Below are 21,192 nucleotides of genomic sequence, written 5' to 3'. Positions count from 1 at the left end.
GCCCTAAATAGACCTTATCAGGGGTAGTCCATGCCCTGGGGGGTGTAAGCCTTAGAATTATATTTTCTAAACAGTAATGCTTCACTTAAGAGGGAAGATGATAAGCACACATGGAGGGAGAATGTTTCATAAAATATAGCATTTCATAAATCATATTAATAATGTGTTTTTCTTATGTGACAGTAACAGCTGAGCCTTTAAGATGAACCCCCAAATAGTCACAGGCCTTGGTTGTGTCCCACCTCATTCAGATTCTCTATAAATATAAACAGAAGTATTGGAGGGACAAGGTTACTAAGAGCAAGAGAAAAGTTTGAAACTGTTCTGACGGTAGACCAAGACCACAAGGGAAAGACTTGAACGCAAAAGAAACATTGAAAAGGACTGCATACTCAACAGAAAACTAAAGGTACAGGATCTGATTTTTTTTTCTCAGTTGTAGCACAATGTATAGTTTAGGAAAACACAAGCAACCTGTTGTATTGTCAGTGGAAGAGGGCATTTGTTGTTCAATAGGAAAGGTGCATTTGTTGTAAGGGACAGACTTGGGTGCGAGAGCATGCCCAAATAAGGTTTGGGGGGAGGCCATTTAAAGTTAGAGATAACACGTGGATAGCCATTTGCTCCAGAACATTCAGAGCAGTAGGAATCGGATTAGAGGAAGGTAAGAACAATTTATTAATACAAAATATTGTATATTGTACATGTATGAATGATACATGTTTTCTATTAGATCCTGCTTGTGATGACTTGTATTGTGCTTGAAGTAGGGCTGGGTGATTTTGCCTGAAAATAAAATTGTTGATTTTTTTTTTTCTTCTAAAAATTTGATTTTCAATTTGATTTACGATTCTTTACCCCTCTCCACTAAAAAATGTTCTGCAAACTACAGAAAATGGTCCTGAAAAGATTGTATTCAGTGATCATATTTAACCCATTGGCCATTGAGGAAATCTTTTATGAATGAGATGAAAACTAATGAAAACTAACTATTGCATTAAACATACCCCCCAAACATTTAATTTGATGTCACTGATTTCAGAGCAGTCAGTGCTGCATGGTCCTGTGCTAAACTTTAGTCCCTGTAACTGCAGTGAGCAGCCTTTCTTGCATTTTCAAAGTAATTTTCAATGGCAGAAAGTGAGGAAATAAAAAAAATAGATTTTCTTCCAAACAAATCAATTTGAACTTCAAATTCAACTTCCGGTGATCAATTTTATAGTTTTTTTGCCCAGCACTAGCTTAAAGTGACATTGGTCCAGATAAAAACTCCTTATCACTTGTCATTTTTAGTATGTTGTCTGATGTTGATATTATGTGCTAATATAAAATTTTGTATACTCCTCTTCAGAGAAACATTTTTGTACCAGGGATTACCAAATAATTCACTACCACTTTGTGTTTTCAGATGGGTGACCCAATCCAGTTGAAAGACGAAGGAAATAAATTCTTCCAGGCCGGAGATATTGACAAAGCTATTGAATGCTACACTAATGCCATAAAGGAGTCCAAAGACAAAAAGGTGTTGGCTGTTATTTACAGAAACCGATCTGCATGTTACCTGAAGAAGGTGAGCAATGAAAAAGAACACACCGTTTGAGACTGACACAGAAAGTTTAATGAAACACATAAGTATTTAAACTTGTCTTTTCTTATAGGAAAATTATTCTGGTGCAGTAAATGATGCAACAAAAGGTACCGTATTACAGCTGTCAGCAAAATTAGCAAATATATTATTAAAATGTATAATTTAACCAAGCTTCATTCTACTTTTGTTTTAGCCATTGATGTTGATGCAGCAGACATAAAGGCCTTGTACCGACGATGTCAGGCTCTGGAAAAACTAGGAAAATTGGACATGGCTTTCAAAGATGTTCAGAGATGTGCAACTATTGAACCAAAAAACAAAACATTCCTGGAGACTCTACGAAGGTTAGGAGCAGAAATCCAGGCCAAGGTATATAGAGTTCATTTAAATATTGTATTGATCAATAATTATATTATTATTTATCACCATTGGTAAGTGTTACTCATCACACATTTATTTTGCAGCTCAAAACATCATTTTCCACAGATTCAAGAGTACAGAACATGTTTGACATTCTTCTTGATGCAGAAATGGAAACGGACAAAAAAGAAAAAGTGAGTATTTTATATACAAATTACCTAATTGTGTATTAATTAATAGAAGAGCTGATTAGTTGATTAATTGTAAATGTAAATGTTTTAAAAGACTTAAGTGCAATACAAATAGTCAAAGAAAGATTATGGTAGATGTAGAAATAGAGGATACATTCATGTTTTTGTCTCCTTTCTATAGGCAGCCAATAACCTGATAGTGCTGTCTCGGGAAGATGCAGGAGCAGAGAGGATCTTCCAGAATAATGGCGTGTCGCTGCTGCTCAACATGATAGAGACTGGAAAACCTGAGATGATTCTGGCGGCTGTCCGTACGCTGTCGGGAATGTGCACAGGACACAAGGCCAGGGTGGGTACACATGTGTGCTTCAAATCAAAACAACAAAACATATTGTAGTTCAGGATGGAGTTTGTTTTTGTCCTCAACAGTCTATGGCAGTCGTTCATATGGTTGGTGTTGAGAAATTGTGCAGCATCATGGCCGTGGACAATGAGGAGATCGCTCTGGCTACATGTAATTTATTCCAGTGTGTCTATGACTCCCTAACTGGAGCAGACAAACGGGAGTATGGGAAAGAAGAAGCTCTGGTTTTAGGTAAGTATATATTAAAAAATAAATAAATAAACAAATTAATAAAAATCCCCACTTTATGAACTAAGCTTATGTGGGTATTTTCTGTCACATTTTAGATACATCAAAGCTGCTGAAGACAATTCTCATGTCCTTATTGGAAATGGTTGCCAGCAGTAAAGTATCTGGTCATGGCAGAGATCAGGCCCTGAATCTCTTAAGCAAAAATGTCCCTCGTACAAACAAGAAGGACCCAGACCACAGCAGATCACTGTTCACTATTGACCATGGTGAGTTATATTGTAATAAGAAATCTTTATCAAAATGACTTTGCCTGTGCTTCATACTAACGTAAATTGGTTTCCAGGTTTGAAAAAGATCCTCAAAGTGTGTGGTCAAATCCCAGATCTCCCAAACCAGCTGCCCCTGACAGACAACACACAGCTTATCGCCAGTGTGCTTTTGAACAAACTCTATGATGACCTCAAATGTGACCCAGAACGACAGAACTACAAAGATATCTGTGATGATTATATCAAGTAAGTTTACTGTAATATCGTTTACTTCACCAAGTCAGTCCACGTGGGAATGATAAAATTAGGACTGCCATAGCAATTAATAATTTAAAACAAAATACAAAAATAATGTACGTTTTATATTTTATTTATATCTTTGAATGGGGAAAACGTCCTGAAGATGTCCCATATAACAGAAAGCTGAAACATCGTAGTGCTTATAATGTATTTATCACTTGTTTCATAGAGCTAAAATTGACCCTAATGACATGGACAAAACCATCCACGCCATCAACGTGATCTCAGGCCTTCTGCAGGGTCCCTTTGACGTAGGGAACGCTCTGGTGGGACGGCAGGGTATTATGGAGATGATGGTCGCTCTGTGTGGGTCTGACCGTGAGGTGGACCAGATGGTGGCTGTGGAGGCTCTCATTCATGCCTCTTCAAAGATGAGTCGTGCAGGCTTCATCATCACCAACGGAGTGTCCCTGCTCAAAGACATCTACAAGAAAACCAAGAATGAGAGGATTAAGATCCGTGCACTTGTGGTAAGTGGATAGACAGTAACAAACTAGAGTTATGCAATGTTAGCTTCATCTGAGCTGTCACAATAAAAATAAATAAATAATAACTATGTTTTTTTATTTTTTATTTAGGGTCTCTGTAAACTGGGATCAGCCGGCGGTGATGATTACGCACTGAGGCAGTTTGCTGAAGGCTCTACTGAGAAGTTGGCCAAGCAATGTAGAAAGTAAGAAACCCCTAGTGAAAATACAAAATCTTTCATTGAATTTAATGTAAACAACATCAACTCAATGTTTTGTCTTACAGGTGGCTGTGTAATCCTCAGATTGACACCAAAACAAGAAAGTGGGCTATTGAGGGTCTTGCTTATCTGACTAATGATGCAGATGTGAAGGATGACTTTGTTGAGGATGAACTTGCACTGAAAGCCATGTTTGAACTGGCCAAGGTGGGAGACACATAGTACAGTGGAGACTTGTACACACTTCCAACTTCAATAAACATCAGTATACTAATATTTTTTATTTTTTTTCTTTGTCCCTGTTCAGTCAAAGGATAAAACCATCTTGTATTCAGTTGCTGCCACTTTGGTTAATTGCACAAACTCGTATGAAAAGAAAGAAATCCTCCCTGAGCTGGTTCAACTCGCCAAGTTCTCAAAGCAACATGTACCGGAGCAGCACCCGAAAGACAAAAAGGATTTTATAATGAAGAGAGTGAAGAGGTTGCTGAAGGCTGGGGTCATATCAGCCCTCGCTGTCATGGTGAAAGCTGACAGCGCCATTCTTACTGATCAGACCAAAGAGATGATGGCAAGGCAAGTGATCTCACATAGAAAAAGATACTGACAATGTATCATCATAGATTTATTATAGTTTTTATTTGTGTTTAAAAACTTACCATTATGTTTCTTGCTTGCAGAGTTTTCTTGGCTCTATCAGAGGACCCTAAAGACCGTGGTACCATTGTTGCCCAAGGCGGTGGAAAGGTACTTAACATATTATAAACTTAATATATGGTGAAAACATTTTAATTAACTACTACTATGCCTCATTTGCAGCCTAAATGTGGGAATCCAAAATTATGTGCACTTTGAAATGAGAAGGCCTGTTGCAATACAATATTGTTTCTCTCCATTCAGGCTTTAATCCCTCTGGCTCTGGAAGGAACAGATGCTGGAAAAGTGAAGGCCAGTCACTCCATTGCCAAAATTGCATCCATTTCAAACCCGGAAATTGCATTCCCTGGAGAAAGGGTAAGAAGACTAATATTTTTCTCATAGTATTCACAAACATGTGCTTTTAATGCAGTTTTTCTTTGAACCTCTCGTGACAGGTGTATGAAGTTGTTCGTCCCTTAGTCAGCCTGTTGAGCACAGATAAAGAAGGAGTGCAGAACTTTGAAGCGCTTAGAGGTCTCACCAACTTGGCTGGTTTCAGTGAGAAGCTAAGGTAACATATTTTCAATTGAATGTATTATTAAGAATATCCCCTCAAGATAAACTTGTCTTCTTGAAAGGGTCCAAAACAATACAAGTCCCAAAACATTATTAGGGCAAGGTTGGAATTTATGATTTTTGAATTGTCGCAGAGTAAAGATTGTGAAGGAAAAGGCCCTGCCAGAAATTGAGAACTACATGTTTGAGGAGAATGAGAAGATCAGACAAGCTGCCACTGAGTGCATGTGCAACCTTGTGACGTGCAAAGAGGTATAGATATAACGTTCCCCATCAAATGCTCAAAATGATTTCCCATTAAATGTAAAATAAAGCCTTTATTGAGTGTATCTTTATTCAATGCAATAGGTTCAGGATCGTTATTTGGAGGATGGTAATGACAAGCTGAAGCTGTTGGTGCTGCTCTGTGGTGAGGACGATGACAGTCTTCAAATCGCTGCGGCTGGCGCTCTGGCCATGCTGACTGCTGCACAGAAGAAGCTTTGCAAGAAAATGACAGTTGTGGTGAGAGCACCCGGGTTTATTCTGATCATTCTCATTTTGTAAAATACCATCGGGTAAAGAAGATATATGCTTGTATAAAAATGAGCCCAAGACAAAATGACAGGTCAAGAGTAAGGGAGGGCGATATAAAAATAATACTTTGATATTTTTGGAATGATTCCAGTAGCGATGCTTAAATCATATTTTTGCAATCCATCAGAAATGTGATTTAATTTGCAAATGCCTTGGTGGAGACTCTAATGAATTACAAAAGTTTAGTTTAATATCACTTTGCCCTTAAAATATTACATCATGAGTGTCATGTACTTTAACAATATACTGTATTTTAATATTGCATAGCTTCAAAACAGCTATGATATTATCCATATTATGATATATTCCCCATCTCTAATCAGCTATATTTTATGTTCCCTTTGGAAATTAGAATACTTTTCTTTTTATACAATTAAATACATCACAATTGTGGCTTTTAAGGATTCATTTGGCATATACTAAATTCAAATATGTCTAATTGTTCTGTAAAATTAATACTGGTGTGAATGTCTCTCCTACAGACTGCCCAGTGGTTGGAGATCCTACAGCGTCTCTGCCTCCACCCAAACCCATACATCCAGCACCGCGGCATCGTCACCGTCTACAACATGCTCAACGCGGACGACATAGAGCTTAGCAAGAAGCTGATCGAGAGCGAGCTTCTGGAGATCCTGACTGTGATTGGAAAAGCTGCAGACAATCCCAAACGCCAGGAGCCCATAAACGCAGCACGAGAATGTCTGATCAAAGCTATGGACCTGGGCCTCATTAAACCATTCACCACTGCCTCCTAAGATGTCCACCACGATTCAATCTCCAAACATCAATCTGAACATTTTAAACCTTTTTTTTTACATTGAAGATATTTATTGACCCACATTGTCTCAAGGTCGAACTAGATAATTGCAATATTTAAACAAACTTCTTTTTGTAGAAAGAAATGATAATGTATGTTTGAAAGTAAAATTGTGAGTCGTTTTGTTTTTGAAGACTCATTTTCATATTGTATTTCACTTGCTATACTTTTTGATTAATAAAATGTTTTTTGACTGATATTTTATTTGTTTTTTGTGTTTGAATTTAACATTTTGAATATAAACCTACTTCTCTTCCCCTGCCCTGTGCACTACTGTAAACTGATGTGTGCATTATTCAGATACATTTTAAATTAACCTTGACAAACAGTACTAAATTTCTACTATAGTTGGATATTTAGTATTAGTTTATTTCTAGTTTAATAAGCAAAATGGGGGCAGATTATTATTTTTCTTTACATCACCTTGGTGCCATAGGCCAGTATCATGCAGGACTTTTTACGCAGTCCTGCAGGGGGCATGTTGGAGTTATTTATCCTGTTTCCCTCCTCATTACAGTCGAACACAGAGATGGCTCTACGTCAGGACGCAGGGCTGGGACAGAGCACGGGGCTTCTCTTCCCGCTGTTGAGCTTTTCAGTGATATTCAGCGGCCAGTGGTGAGAGCGCGGCGGACTGCGTATATCCACTGAACTGCGTTTGCCAGCGGTGCTGTGAGAAACGACGCAGCAGCGACGTAAGATTTCTTCAAAGACTGCAGCACAACGTGACTTCTACAGAGGCATACAGCTGTGAGTTTTTTTCTTTTCCACACGACATTTATGGCCTTTAAAATATTGTGGCTGTTAACTTCAATGGCACATATGTGTTATGGATCACTTCCTGCGCGCGAGGGACAGGTGAAAACGGCAGGTGTTTTCTCAGCAACTAGAGCTAAGAGGAGTGTGATGATGGATAGAATATTTCAAAAACATTTGGATCAGGCCTAAAACAGTATATTTCTTCACCAACAAGCCATTTTGTAGTTTTGTTTGCTTACTAATGGGGAAGTTGTAAATGTTAAAGATGTGTAAGGCTGGTTAGTTCAGTGGTCAGCAGCTACAGTGAGAAAAGACTGTCTGTCATGCGCAGGGAAATCCACTGTGAAGTTATGACCTTTGGCTCTTCAGAGACGTGTTAATAAATGTTGAATTATGTTTTTGTTTGGCTGTCAAACGACTGTGAGAAGTGTGGGGGCGACCTACCCACATGTATGAAAGTGTGACTCTGTTGTAATCATTGAGGATACAGTGTCCCCTGGCCTCAAGATTGTCCCCATTATCGCCGCACTTTGCAGTCAAGTGCCACATTTCTCTTCTTGATACCACTGGCAGCCAGGCTCTATGTGTCCCTCTGTACAGAATTGGGCTGATAAATAAGATTACAGAGTAATAGCCTATATGTTATGAACAAAGTTGTATTAATGTATGAATTTCATTCTAGATTAGGCTACAAAAGAAGACATTTTGAAACTTGAACTGGTTTAAGTTTATTTAGTTTCATCATATTGGAAAATGAATTTCTGGAGTTGCATCATGTGTGCCATGTGTCAGTTAGTTATTTAAAAAAAAATAAAAATGTATAATACATTTTTTAGGCAATTGATATTTTACTTTAACAGATTATTGCACATTATTGTATATTTTCAGTCTAAAAGAGAATATGATTTTTTTTGTTTACTCACTTCTCAAGTCAAGTTCATTGTCATGACTCGCCAATCATATCCATAGAGGCAAATGATGAAGTCACAATAATAAACTGTGACCTTGGATTTTCCCCATATTAAACACCAAAGGAATTAACTTTTATATCCATCAGTGAATGATTTTTATGGATTGTTCACAAAATCTGTTAAACAAAATGCTTACTTATACATATTGAGTGAGTCAGATCAGGTGTTGGAGATGGGCTTTGCCTGTCACGCGCTAAACACTTACGTCCTGATTTGACTGAGAGGTAGTGATTGTGGCTTGAGGAGTTTGAAAGGGAAAACGACTCATGCAAACCCAGGGCTCTTCTGTGTAACAGCGGCAGGCCTCTGCAGTGCAGCGTCTGTCTGCTGCAGCTCCACTTAACGGCTCCTCATCACTGAGAACTGTTGTGTTATGTAAGACTTCTGTTACCTGTAACTACAATCGTATTCAAAATGAGACACAGAACTTCTTTAACCAATCACTTTTCTGAATACAAATAACGAGAAGTATGTTATTCAGTGTTATTTGGAGTTTTATCTTTGTGCTTGGATATTACTATCTTGGATCACCATGGGTGCCACAGTCTACTTTGCATATTGGTTTGACATAAATTTTATGCTAGATTTCTTTTCTGAAGTTTCTCCATGTTCCCAGGCTCAGAAAGAAGATACTTTTGTTATGAAGTATTTTATGAATTTCTAATAATCTTCATAAGTCGGAGCATGCAGGGATTGATTGAGAATTGTCCCTATATTACCCTCTTCATTTATTGGGTTTAGGACCCGTGTAGCCCATTTAGGTGCAGTATACTGACATTTGATTCTAATTTTGATTGAAGATAGCACTAGTAAACATAAAATATATATATTTTTTGTAGTAAACTTTGGCTTGTGTGCGGCAGTGCTAGCATTGCCGCACACAACAGTGTGCGAGTGGATCCCGTCTTGGATAATCCAAAATAATATGCACATGAGGCTCATTTAGACAGTTACATAAGTCATTGCCTCCAAGAGGAGTTCTCAGCCCTCTCTCATTCCTGATAATGGCCAAACAGACAATGTGCCCTCTGTCCACATGCAGGGGTGCGGCCTGGCAACGTGTCCAGTTACATTCAAGATGTTGTGATAGAAAATACTTCTCTCCACAGCGATAATGAGATCCAGCATGTGTAGTGCTGCTGTGGGCACAGATTCACTTTACCTCACCGTGCTCTGTCAGTGCTGTCCGTAGTAAAAGGCTTTGTCACTGCACTTGTGCTAACGACCTGTTTATTTAATAATCAATGCATTGCCCCCTTTAGTTGTAATCTGGAGCGGAGAGGTTAATAAGGGCATCACAGTGTATCTCAAGAAACATGAAATCTATCTTTACAATAGCTTTGATAGTCGACTATAACATCGACTATATCATCTACTATAATGTCCTCATTTGAATTTGATGGCAGAAACATGTAATAAATTGGGTCGTGGCAAAACCATTTCTTTACCAGATTATATTAAATGATCGTAAGATGACAAGACATTCATCAAGGATCCTCCATCTTTTACAAATGGCCTTTAAGCATATTCCTTACTAGGTGAGTACTTTTGCACTTGGTGTAATCATTAAACAGTAATACTTATTGTGTTTCTCAATAGGCCTTCCTTGTCTTGTCATGTCAATGGGTTGTGTGACCCACATTGACCATGTTTAGGCTTGTTTGGCCCTTGTCTTGATGGTTTGTGCCTCTGCTAGGCACAGGCTGCACTGCTCTGTATTTGTGCTATCATGGCTTTTATTGTACTCATTGAATGGGCAGGCTGTCCCCATGTCAGCAGATATAGTGCTGCTGATAACCACGGCATCTCACTGCAAACCTTATGAGTCGTGTCTTTTACTACTGCCTGGTGCCCTGCTTACCTCAGCACACTAAGATCTATTACATATTTTTTATTTCTATATGTAATAAACATACTCAGATGCAGTGTTGATACTCAAGACAACTTATGTAACACCTGGTATTTTAGGAGTACCATTGTAAATGTGTGATTTCCTGTTTTTACATACTTAATGCCACGACAATTGTAAACAAACTACAATCACATGACTGGTTCATTGACTCACAACATTATCAGAGATCTTAATGACCTTCAGAGTTTCCTCAGCAGCGAAAGGACAAAAGGTGCCCAAAGGAACTGCAAAGTGGTCTGTGGAGCTCTTCTTGGAACTGGTAGATAGGAGACAAAAATACTAAAACAAAATGGGAAACATAAGAACACACCTGTGTAAAGAATGTTTGACCCCAGAAGTGCCCGTATAAACATTTATAGTAATTGTTGCATTTGAATTTGTTATATCATGTTCTTTTTTAATTATATGTATACAGAGACATGAGTGAGTTTAGCAGGGTCCCTGAAGGGGCAGAGAGAGGCCTGGAGCCTGCTGAGAAGTATTTAAAATGACATGTTGAAATCAATACTTGTTTTATTGTACGTGGGAACAACTCACCTCAGGTTAACCTCCCGTAAGAGGACCTTGGACCGCGGGGCTTGTCTGTGTTGGGCAAGGCCCTTTTATTCTGATTCTGGTCATGTGATCTTCCTGTCCAAGGGCTGTATCAAGGATTGCTTCTACTGCTGGGGGAATAACTGTGGAGTTATACCTCTCAGCATTATAGCATAATAATAATAATGTAAGTAATAATGATTAAATCATAACAAAGAAGGTAATTTTCAACCCAAAGTATTTGTAGTTTCTTACCAGGTGGTCTTGCCTCATATGGATCTGATACAAGATTTTGTAGCATGTTATACTAAACCTGATTTTAATTATCAGTTCAGTTTAGCTTTAAACTTAAACAATTTAAAACTGAATTATGTTGTTCTATGGCAATTGACTTCTTTAAGCTCTGGCCAATGCAGACGATGTGGTGCTGTTATGGGTGTTTTTGTAGGTATAGTAAGGAGCACAAACAGCCTGGATTGGGACAGCTGGACAATTGGCAGTAACTCCAAGCTCCTGAAATGTGGAGCTAGTTATAATTCAACAGCGTGAATTCTATGCAATTGCAAGTAGAAGTACATGTCTGAGTAACATGAGTATGTGTAACTAGTTGCTTTATACCCCTGATATGTTTTTGTTTCTTCACCTTAAAATATGATAAAACCTTGTTCAACTTTCCTAGAACTCTGAGTGTTTTCCCTCCCCTGTCACTGGTCCGTGGCCTCCTGTACCGCTCCAGTCCATCATGTGACGGCTGGACACAGAGGGTGACCTGTCCTCCACTTAATATGCAGCAGAGCAGACACACAGCTCACAATCACTACTGTACACAACACGCTGCAGTCTCTGTGGGGCTTTTGGTTTATTGACTGGATACTGAACATAAGAAATGCTTATTTATTCTGATGAAATGAGACATATAATGTAAATTGGACTTTTATGAGCTTTTAACCATGTTATGATGGTTTCCCCTCATCATGAGCTTAGGTACATATATTTGATTCATGCATGTTGAGGTATTCCTCTATTGTCCTGCATTTGACGCTTGAGTTCTCAGAAATTTGAAAAGCTTTTTGCAGTATATGAACAAATCGATTAATTGTTTTCCCCCAGATCAATCAGCAATCTTATGTTGCAGCCCAAGATCAATTACATGATCAGATCAAAATAAAGACTCCAGCGCCATGCTTTAGTCAACTATTTGGTACACTGGGCATGGCTTTATATGGCTTATATTTCACCAAATATATTCAATGCTAAACTTTCCCATGAGCATTAATTATGTTAGACGCGGCAGTCCCAGACCACATAAAGATACATCTTTCTCATATAACATACATAACATAAGTGGTGTCTTTACATTGCCTCTGCTGCTGACTGTGGGAAGGATGTTTAGTCTGGTTTGGATGTAAAGTTTTCACATTCAAACAGCAGGCAGCACTTTGAAAGAACAGCACAGTTTGTTCCTTAAAGCACCATTGTCAAAACACTTCTTTTAAGACCAGCACTAAAGACAATTTTTTTTTTTTTTAAGATTGTTTAGGAGGAGGAAAGATTGGAGGAAAGATTAAGATTGTTTAGGAGGAGGAAACTATGTACAGTCCTCCTTTACTTCTCTGCTGCTAGTTCACTACTTTACCCACTGTGGACCACTTTTGATATACTGCTAACCACTGGAAACGGTGGGGAGATTTAATAAACAATCCTTTTTTTTTCTCATATTGATCAAGCTTCATTTTCAACTTGATTTGAGTTGGTCAAATAAAAATGTTGTAAATATTAATTTCCAGAATTTCTTGAATATAGACATTTAATCATTGTCTTTTTCCCTTGAAGTCTGAATGCTCCAAGAGGCTGTCCACTTCTTGATTAAAAAGATGAAAGCTGATCATTGATGAATAAAAATGACTGAATTTAGGTACAATTTTGATTAATTTCAGAGCTGTACAATGGGAGAGACTGAGTAAAACATGGTCCTCATGCAGTGTTTTAGCCATTGTCAAGCCTGTTGAAATTCTTACGGGATACACAGTATAAGGAGAACTGGCGAGCTCTGACCACCAATACATATACTGAAAATGTACTTTTAAAACTGGCAACCTAAAATGAGGTCAGAGGGATTCAAGACACAGCACCTAAACCTCTATACCACTGGGCAACAACATTTCTTTTTACTCATATCACCTTCTGTCACCTATCTCCTCTTTTTAGGACTCTAGTAAAATATTAACAACAGTAATAAAATAAGGGGCTTTTCTGACCATATGCACAGTTAATAAGATGCCCACTCTCCTGCAGGCTCCACTAAGCTGATTTCTATGCATCTCCTTGATTATATCTGCCTAAATCCAGATATCAGCGCTTATCTAACGTCTTATGTTGTAGACTGAGAAGGTCAGGAAGACCCAGCGGAGCAGCCTTTAGCTCTTGGCATTACTAGTCTCCTATTGATTGTCCATTGTGTTTCAAGTCTACGGTAATCCAATATTACCCTGGGACTCAAGCTGAGCACCGATAACCTATTAGCTATTTACTTATATTTAGTTTGGGCTGGGTTTTTCCTGCTGCTAAGACATCTTTAAATGGAGGAAGTCGGCATCATACCAGACAGTCTGCAGAGTTTGCCAGAATTGTCTTGGCTGAAAAGCTGTTAGATTTGCACAGGGGCGTCTTCATTGTACTGTTGGTGATTTCTCCAAAGGAAGAAGAGGGAAATCTCATTTGGGAGCTGTGTTTGATCCACGGTGTTTATTTGAAGGGAGGTCACGTTTCTGAAGGGCGTTGTAGAGAAGAAAATTGACTAAAAGTTCATAATTCATATAAGGAACTTGATCATTATGAGCAGCTGTTAAAACTTCTCTTTTAATACATTTGTTTATATATGAACGGGTTTGAAATTTTTGAGATTCTGTTAAACATCTGGTGTGGGAGGAGAGAATGATGGACAATGCTGTGTGTGAGAAGACGTTAGGGAGGGTAAATGCAAAGTGATGATGGAGAAATGTGACAGTTTTTGTTTGTATACCCTATGTCACTGTTCTTGTTAATATGGAAAATAGTAATAAAATATACAACACTTTAATTACGTTATACTTTAAAGAGCTGAAACGCTATGCCAGTTCTGTAGCCTCATTCATATACATTTTGCGCACTGTAATGATCAGCTGTGCAAAGTACCACTCTGCTACAAATCAAATATTTCAGACAGTATTTTAGACACATCATTTGTCGCTTGGTCCATGTGTCCATTCGTCTGTCTGACCCCTTTTTGTTGACTAAACGGTTACCCACAATCCCGCTGTTGTGCAGTGCAGGTGTAGGCCTCACATGGACTGTTCTGGAAACTGTGTGTTGGTGGTGCTCAGTTTTAGGGTCAGGTCAGAGGGGGTCTAAACAGAGCATTCATACATGGGCCACAGCCTGTTGGATCTGTTATGTGTTAAAACGCGCTACACTCCCTAAGACTATGACACTCAATCCATTGATAGAAGATATTTGATTTGATTTGTACTATGATCCTTTATCCGTGGGCAATTTATTAATACTTAAGTTTATAGTTTAAAGATTAGGCTCCAGTTTTTGTATTTACTTTTCTTATTCTATCATTTCTCTACTAATACATCATATACCTGTATTTAATTTTCAAATTCTGTATATCTTCAAAATGGCTGAATTATTTTGTACACAATATTTCACCTACGTATATGGTCCACCTCGTGTACTTTCTCCCAGACCTGGATAAATGGATATGGGTACATCAGGAAGGGCATCCCTAGACAAATTAATACTCAAATAGGTTGTACTCTCGGAAAGCAGAAATCCAAAAGTAAAGCAAAAACTTTAGAGATAGGAGCTTGTGTCAACTTGATGCGCCTCCAATTTTGAAAACTTTAATAGTAAGATTAACAGAGTGTGTCTGCTATAGGGTGCCAGTGGACAGTAGAGGTGACCGCTGGGACGTAGTACTATTTGTGCTGACAGCGCAGTTAGTCTTGTGTAATACTCAGGAGGGGCAGGTGAATTTATATGCAGGTGGTGATGCGACTGCAGACTTTGTCCAAACTTTGGTGGAGTTTCTCATAATCTCAGATTTTCACTCCATTGCTCCTATTCCTCAAAGCACACAGAGTCCCTTTAAAGTGCCAGTGTGGGTTATTTGTTACGCTCTATCCGTCAACGTTTTTATCTGGCCCTAGGGTACCACATTCGCTAATACATGATGCTTTCTGCTTAATTTGCAAACAACCAGAGATAAGATATGAAAAGTAAACCTATGACACAATACACAAAGAACATAAAACATGGATTCTCTTGAAGAGAGATTAAATGCAATACAGAAAATAACAGTAATCAGGGACATAAATGTGAAGCATCATTCAAAAAAGACTGAAACTGCACACATTAAGAAATACCCTAATGAAAATGTAAACATGTTTTCCAGTTTTCAACATCCAGTCCCGACCTACAGATGATGGCCCAAACTCGCAATCAAGGGATTTTGCCATGATTCGTCAGGTGTTTCTCTAAGCAAGGTGAGTGTCAGTTATAAATTGAGCCAAATTCATCATTGCTAATTATCCACTAACACTTGCTATGCGCTACAGATGTCAACCACAACTGAAAATGGGATGGGAGGGAGCACTGGCAGAGAGAAAACATACAAAAAGGTAAGGTCTATGTGTAACTTTATTCTTATTTACTAAACTCTATTTCAAATTATGATTTAAATTTATTTTATTTCACTCATAAAATATGGAGCTACATCAACAGTATCGCAAAGGTAAACATACAAGAAATGAATGAAAAGGAGCAGAAAGAAGAGTTATATTATCTTCCCCCTTTTCCAGACAAAACTTTAATACCGATCGTTACTTTAAAACATTTCAATAAAACATTTTATTTAAGTCACGTTTATTCTAAATGAATAGTTTTTTGTTTTTTTTTACATTTTCCTTTTAGATTGTAGTGACTTGTTCTCTTGTATCTCAAAGACGCTTTGTTTACGGGTAATATATAACACTGTGCTTTATACATGACTTTGAGGATACTTAAATCAACAATATCATGATTTTCTAACAATTTAAGCTTGACAAATAATGGGCTAATGAGTCTCTTTAACAACCATGACCATTGGTGATCATTCTCAAGGCCCTTTTCTGTAAATTAAATCATGGTTTTACACGTTGAACCATAGTAGATCAGTTATATAATGTTAATAAGGCAGTACTATTTACAGAGAGCTTCACTTTATGCAGCACAGCAATGGCTTTGGACATTTTGCTTTTAGTGTAATTTATATGTATTTATATTCTTCAGTCAACAAGCTTCATACACCATTGCTTTTTCAGAATACGTAATCTTTCTAAAAGTCCTTTTTCAGCACAAAATGTCCTGACCCTTTTCATGGAGAGTTGCCATGAATCACTCAAGTCCGACTTAGTCCTGTTTACTTTTTACTTAAGATAGCTTCACATATTCACTGCACTGGATGTAACCATTTCCCTCTGCTACTGTTGGGGTTAGTCATTTATTGTAGTTGTTTTAGATTAAATGAGATTGTGTCACATTCTCTTTTTCTACTGATTACAATGTGAAATACCCAATAGAAAAATCCGCAAATTCTGAAACACATTTATATACTCAATCCACAAGAAAATAAACTTCACATTCACTAAAACTCAAAATGGCGCCTATAACCAGAAAGCTAAAACCCATGAATAGTTCTAGAGAATGTTGAGTTGTGCATATTATTTATAATGTTATTTCAGTATGCCTCTTGCTATATAGTTTTGCTTGTACCTAGCCCAGATAAGTGTTTTGGTCTCTGATTTGACTTTCAAGAGAGGAAGAGTGGGGAAAAAAACAACAACAAGCTCTATACGTAGTTTTCACAGCACTGTAACATGCTGTTTCTGTATTTCCTAGACCACGTCATCAGCCTTGAAGGGGGCCATTCAGTTGGGCATTGGCTACACAGTGGGGAATCTGACCTCCAAACCTGACAGAGATGTACTTATGCAAGACTTCTATGTGGTGGAGAGTGTTTTTCTGCCGAGGTGGGTACTTTGACATACTTCAAAACATAAAGGGCCAGTCGAGGTGTAGTGCTCTTTATAATCAAAGTTGAACCAAGGTCTCCTCCCTCAGACACAGAACTGATGTAACCAACACATCACTAAGGTTTTAGCTAAATTATGCTTCACTGAGTGAATCAATAAATATAAAGTAAGCTCCTGTACTGTTTCTGATTCTCTATGCTTTTACAAAACCTTCATTTTTTAATTTTTATTTTGCTGTAATTACTCTGAACTTTTTTACTATCTGAACTTGATTCAGCGGAGACTATTCAAGTGCATTTCTCCACTTATCTTTTATCCCAGATAGAGTGCATCTGCCTTGTTAACAAATTGAATGTTGAAAATCAAAGTTTTACATAAAATAGTTTTAGAGGATTATCCTACCACCAGGAACTGCAAAATGAGCTTAAGACGGGCCTCCTACAGTTATGACGGTGTGTGTCAGATTCATCGTTTTGAGCTGTCTGCAAAATTACATCAGCAGCTTAAAGAAAGTCTTTACATAATCCACCACAGGCAAGGAATTCTGTGAGAGACAGACATTCACACATCTATGACAGTGACTCAACAGGCATTGGATTTAACTTTAAACAGCACAAAATGAAAACGGTTGCCGGGAAAAGGAAGTGTGTCTCCAGGTTTCGCTCCACCTAGATATGCAAACTCTGCTCGGCTTATGCAAACCTGGACTTGGCATGCAATGGCACTTATGACTTGTTCCATAGCAACAACTAAATAGAGCTACAAATTTACACATAATACATTTAATTTTTTCAGATTGGAGAACCTTTACATAATTGAGCAGGTTTTTGTTCCACAGCAACAACTAAATAAAGAGTCTTGTTTGGTCAATAAACGGTGAGCTAAAAATGTACGCATTATACATTAAATTTTTTCAGTTTGGAGAACCTTCACGTACTTGAGCAAATTCTGTTTCATTTTCACTTAAGACTGATAAACCCACAGTGAACTAATCAAGGGTAGTTACGTAAACCACTCAGATATGACATTGTAGAGTTTCTGAGGAACTGAAAAAAAAAGTTAGCATTTGACACTATTTTCCTTCTCATCTCACTTCTTAGTTATTGATTTTAGAGCAGTACAGAAATTGCAGTTTATTTTCAAAGTGTTTCCTCAGAGAGTGGTGCAATGTTGGAGATGGTTTGGAAAGCTTTTACATCTGATCTTCTCTCCATCTCTGCTCCTGTTGTCTCTCTCCCAGGGCTTTGTCTTGTTGTTTGTCCTGTCAGTCCACTTTTAGATGATGGGATATGTTGCAGATCACTTGTGTATCTTTGACAACAAACTCACGCAGTTGGCTTCCTGATTAGATTGAATGGCATGTGCCCCAGTGTTGTGTGTTGGGAAATGGTTACCAAGAGATTGCAGTGCCAGCATGAGCAATCTGCTACAGACAGAGGCTAACTTAGCTCAGTGTTTTGGCTTTTGCTTATGTTAACAGAGCAACAAAGATTTCACTGTATTGTAATTGCAGGTTTAGTGTTACAGCGTAAGGCAAGACCATGTCTCGTGTCAGAAAATAAGACGCCTTCGAAACAACAACATGTAACCTCATTACCCAGAAAACCCGCCAGAGATTAGAGCAGCTCTCAAAACAAAACCTTCACTGGCCCAATTTCTCGCAAATAAGGTTAAAACTGGATGTAACGTAATCATCTATTCCAACTGGTTTCAACATTCGATGCTGTATGACAGATAATGTGTTTTTGCTCTTGTCTTTCTCTCCTGTGGCTTTTTGGTGCCTTTTGATTTAGTCCAGGTAATCAGATCCATCTTCAGTCTCTAGGCGAAGAACTTAATACAGGGCAGTTTGTCACTACAATAGCCACGTATAGGTTCCCATAGATGCCTTTAGAGTATAATGCTCACACATGGGTGGAGCAAGTCACCAATACACAGTAATACAGTTCGTTCAAAAATAGTTTTTGCCCAGATGTCATGTTCATGTTTTCTACAGCAAAAAAGTAGATTTATCTGATCATGCTGCTCATTTATTGTTAGAACTAGTCAGATGTTTAAGTTTGAACTAACCACTAAACCACAATAATCAATATAATGTGCCTGTTTTGGCAGCGAGGGAAGCAACCTGACCCCAGCCCACCATTATCCCGATTTCCGCTTCAAGACATATGCCCCTCTGGCCTTTCGCTACTTCAGAGATCTGTTTGGCATCAAACCAGATGACTACCTGGTAAGATATGTACAAATGACCCATTACTCTCATATTTACATAAATGAATGTGATCTTTACATAATATTTCAAATTAATGTAGCCTGTTATAATAAGTAAAGGTCATAAAAATATTAATTTGTTTTTTGGCACTTCTGAAAAGGTCCAAGGCCAAGGGTGTAGCAGAAAATTTTGGTGGGCCCACTATGTGTTCTGAATGCACTGTACAGATGTTTGGAGGGCCTCTTTCCTGTACTGGGCTGGAATAAACTGTACTGTAATACCAATACTACTAATACTTGAAAAATCTATAGATTGGAGAGAAGTTGAAATATAGAAACCCATGCATTTTCATGACATTTGAAAGTATATAGCTATAGCTTACATTGAGCATTTTTGCCCTTAGTGAAATGAGCAGATGAGTGGGTTCATCAGAGGTTTGTACACACAGAAGGTCTTTGTTGCTTTAGTTATACAAAGTTTTCCTGCTTCATAACACTGACAGTTCATCATATTAAACAAACTATCACTGGGGTCTGTATAATATTATTACTATACATATTTACAAGCCTCAAGTCATGATAGATGCAGTGTACACATTCATATAATGGAGATTGTTTCCATTGTTCTTGTCATCCATAGAACCTGCATTATGTAAGGAATCTGTTGTTTTTTTCTAAATAAATTACATTACCTACGTGCTTTGAAATGCTGAACTCGCCGTATAGAACAAAACAAAGATGAAACAAGCAAAGGGACCATTACCAGACCCTGGAGATGGGTTAATTTGGACAGATGCAAACCTCTGGTCTTGATTAAAGAGACAAGCACAAAGCATACGCACAAGGCTAATGCAATGAAGTGCTGACGTGTTTGTGTGCACGACTCAAGGTGACTGCAAATATTGATTGAAGAAGGCAAGGGCATCTCCTCCCTTTTCTAATTAGTGAATAATCCAAGCATATGTCATCTTGTCGAGTTATGAAAGATTCCACATTAGATCAATATGTGTTTTGTTTGTGTACCATGTGTGCGGTAGTTAAAAAAGTCAATATAGTTGTATTTCTGTGTAATCCCTCAGTTGTCCAGGTTTGATCCAGCAAAAGATGAAGTTTAAATCTGTCAACTGGACAAATCATTGTAGTATATTTGTATGTAACTAAAAAAGATTACCAGATCACATTTAATTGTTTTGTTGACCTTTTCTCAAACATATACAGTGATCGTTTAGTGTGTTTATGAACTAGGTATACATTTAGTTTTAGGGTCCTCATTTAGACTTTGTTTTAACTTAGTTCTATCTTGATTTAAGACGGTATATTATGGCTTTGTCTACTACTGTCCTGCGAATATTTTACTAGTTCCTGGTTTAGGCCGGGTCCTGATTTAGTCTCATTTCTGAGTTTTTAAAATCCAAGAACCACTGCTCTTCCAAACTACTACTACTACTCCAAACGTGTTTACTGGTAATATGAATGTTTAAAGTAGATGTGAAAGTTTATTTGTGTTTTTCATGGTGTAGTACTCCCTTGTGAATGAGCCCCTTATTGAGCTGACAAACCCTGGCGCCAGTGGCTCCCTCTTCTACCTGACCAGTGATGACGAGTTCATCATCAAAACCGTCCAGCACAAAGAGGCCAAGTTTCTCCAGAGATTGTTGCCTGGATACTACATGGTGAGACACAATGACAAATGCTACTCAGGGCCCTTTCTGGCTCATGTTATAGGCAACATTTTGAGGACCTTTTACCATTGAAAAGATATTATATGTTATTTTAAATTATTAATCACTATGGTCCTAGTTTTTCTGAAATGTTCCTGCTATTCTGAAATTCATAGATAAATATAAAATGATTTCTTTCATCGTATTTTTTTTTCATCAATTATTTTTTAGACCAGTGGTTCTCATCCTTTTTCAGTAATAACTGCACGATAATTGACAGTGACATTTGCAACACTAAGAAAGGTTACCCACCCACCTGACTATTAGACCTCTCTAATAGCAAGACTGAAAACCTTGCTATTTGCTAATAGCAGATTGAAAACCACTGATTTAGACAAAGGCGAAAGAAGCACTCAATTTTGTCATTTAAGGAAAAGTACAAATATTGGAGCAAACACATACTAAAAGATAAAAAAGTAAAAGTATCAC

The 21,192-nt window shown here is 37.9% G+C and overlaps 2 protein-coding genes across 2 annotated transcripts in view; both read left to right on the top strand.

Annotated features, from left to right (window-relative positions):
- Positions 1-287: 287 nt before the first annotated feature.
- unc45b (unc-45 myosin chaperone B) lies at positions 288-6,797 on the top strand. The gene is made up of 19 exons (XM_033972800.2): positions 288-409; positions 1,409-1,570; positions 1,659-1,695; positions 1,782-1,957; positions 2,053-2,142; positions 2,321-2,488; positions 2,569-2,734; positions 2,830-3,000; positions 3,078-3,249; positions 3,473-3,773; positions 3,882-3,976; positions 4,057-4,198; positions 4,299-4,567; positions 4,672-4,738; positions 4,892-5,005; positions 5,086-5,201; positions 5,341-5,458; positions 5,555-5,710; positions 6,265-6,797. Exons 2-19 carry the CDS (start codon positions 1,409-1,411, stop codon positions 6,535-6,537), a joined length of 2,793 nt encoding a protein of 930 aa, XP_033828691.1. The 5' UTR covers positions 288-409; the 3' UTR covers positions 6,538-6,797.
- A 318-nt stretch (positions 6,798-7,115) lies between these two features.
- Positions 7,116-21,192, top strand: part of pip5k1bb (phosphatidylinositol-4-phosphate 5-kinase, type I, beta b) — a 28,216-nt gene continuing 14,139 nt past the window's right edge. The window contains exons 1-6 of the mRNA XM_033971926.2: positions 7,116-7,349; positions 15,214-15,304; positions 15,377-15,439; positions 16,698-16,828; positions 18,944-19,061; positions 20,563-20,715. Coding sequence (XP_033827817.1) covers positions 15,377-15,439; positions 16,698-16,828; positions 18,944-19,061; positions 20,563-20,715 — 465 coding nt within the window. The 5' untranslated portion in view covers positions 7,116-7,349; positions 15,214-15,304. The remainder of the gene's footprint in view (positions 7,350-15,213; positions 15,305-15,376; positions 15,440-16,697; positions 16,829-18,943; positions 19,062-20,562; positions 20,716-21,192) is intronic.

The sequence above is a fragment of the Periophthalmus magnuspinnatus genome, chromosome 9 (genome assembly GCF_009829125.3).
Source record: "Periophthalmus magnuspinnatus isolate fPerMag1 chromosome 9, fPerMag1.2.pri, whole genome shotgun sequence".
NCBI lineage: Eukaryota > Metazoa > Chordata > Actinopteri > Gobiiformes > Gobiidae > Periophthalmus > Periophthalmus magnuspinnatus.
This window is presented reverse-complemented; position numbering and strand designations above follow the sequence as displayed.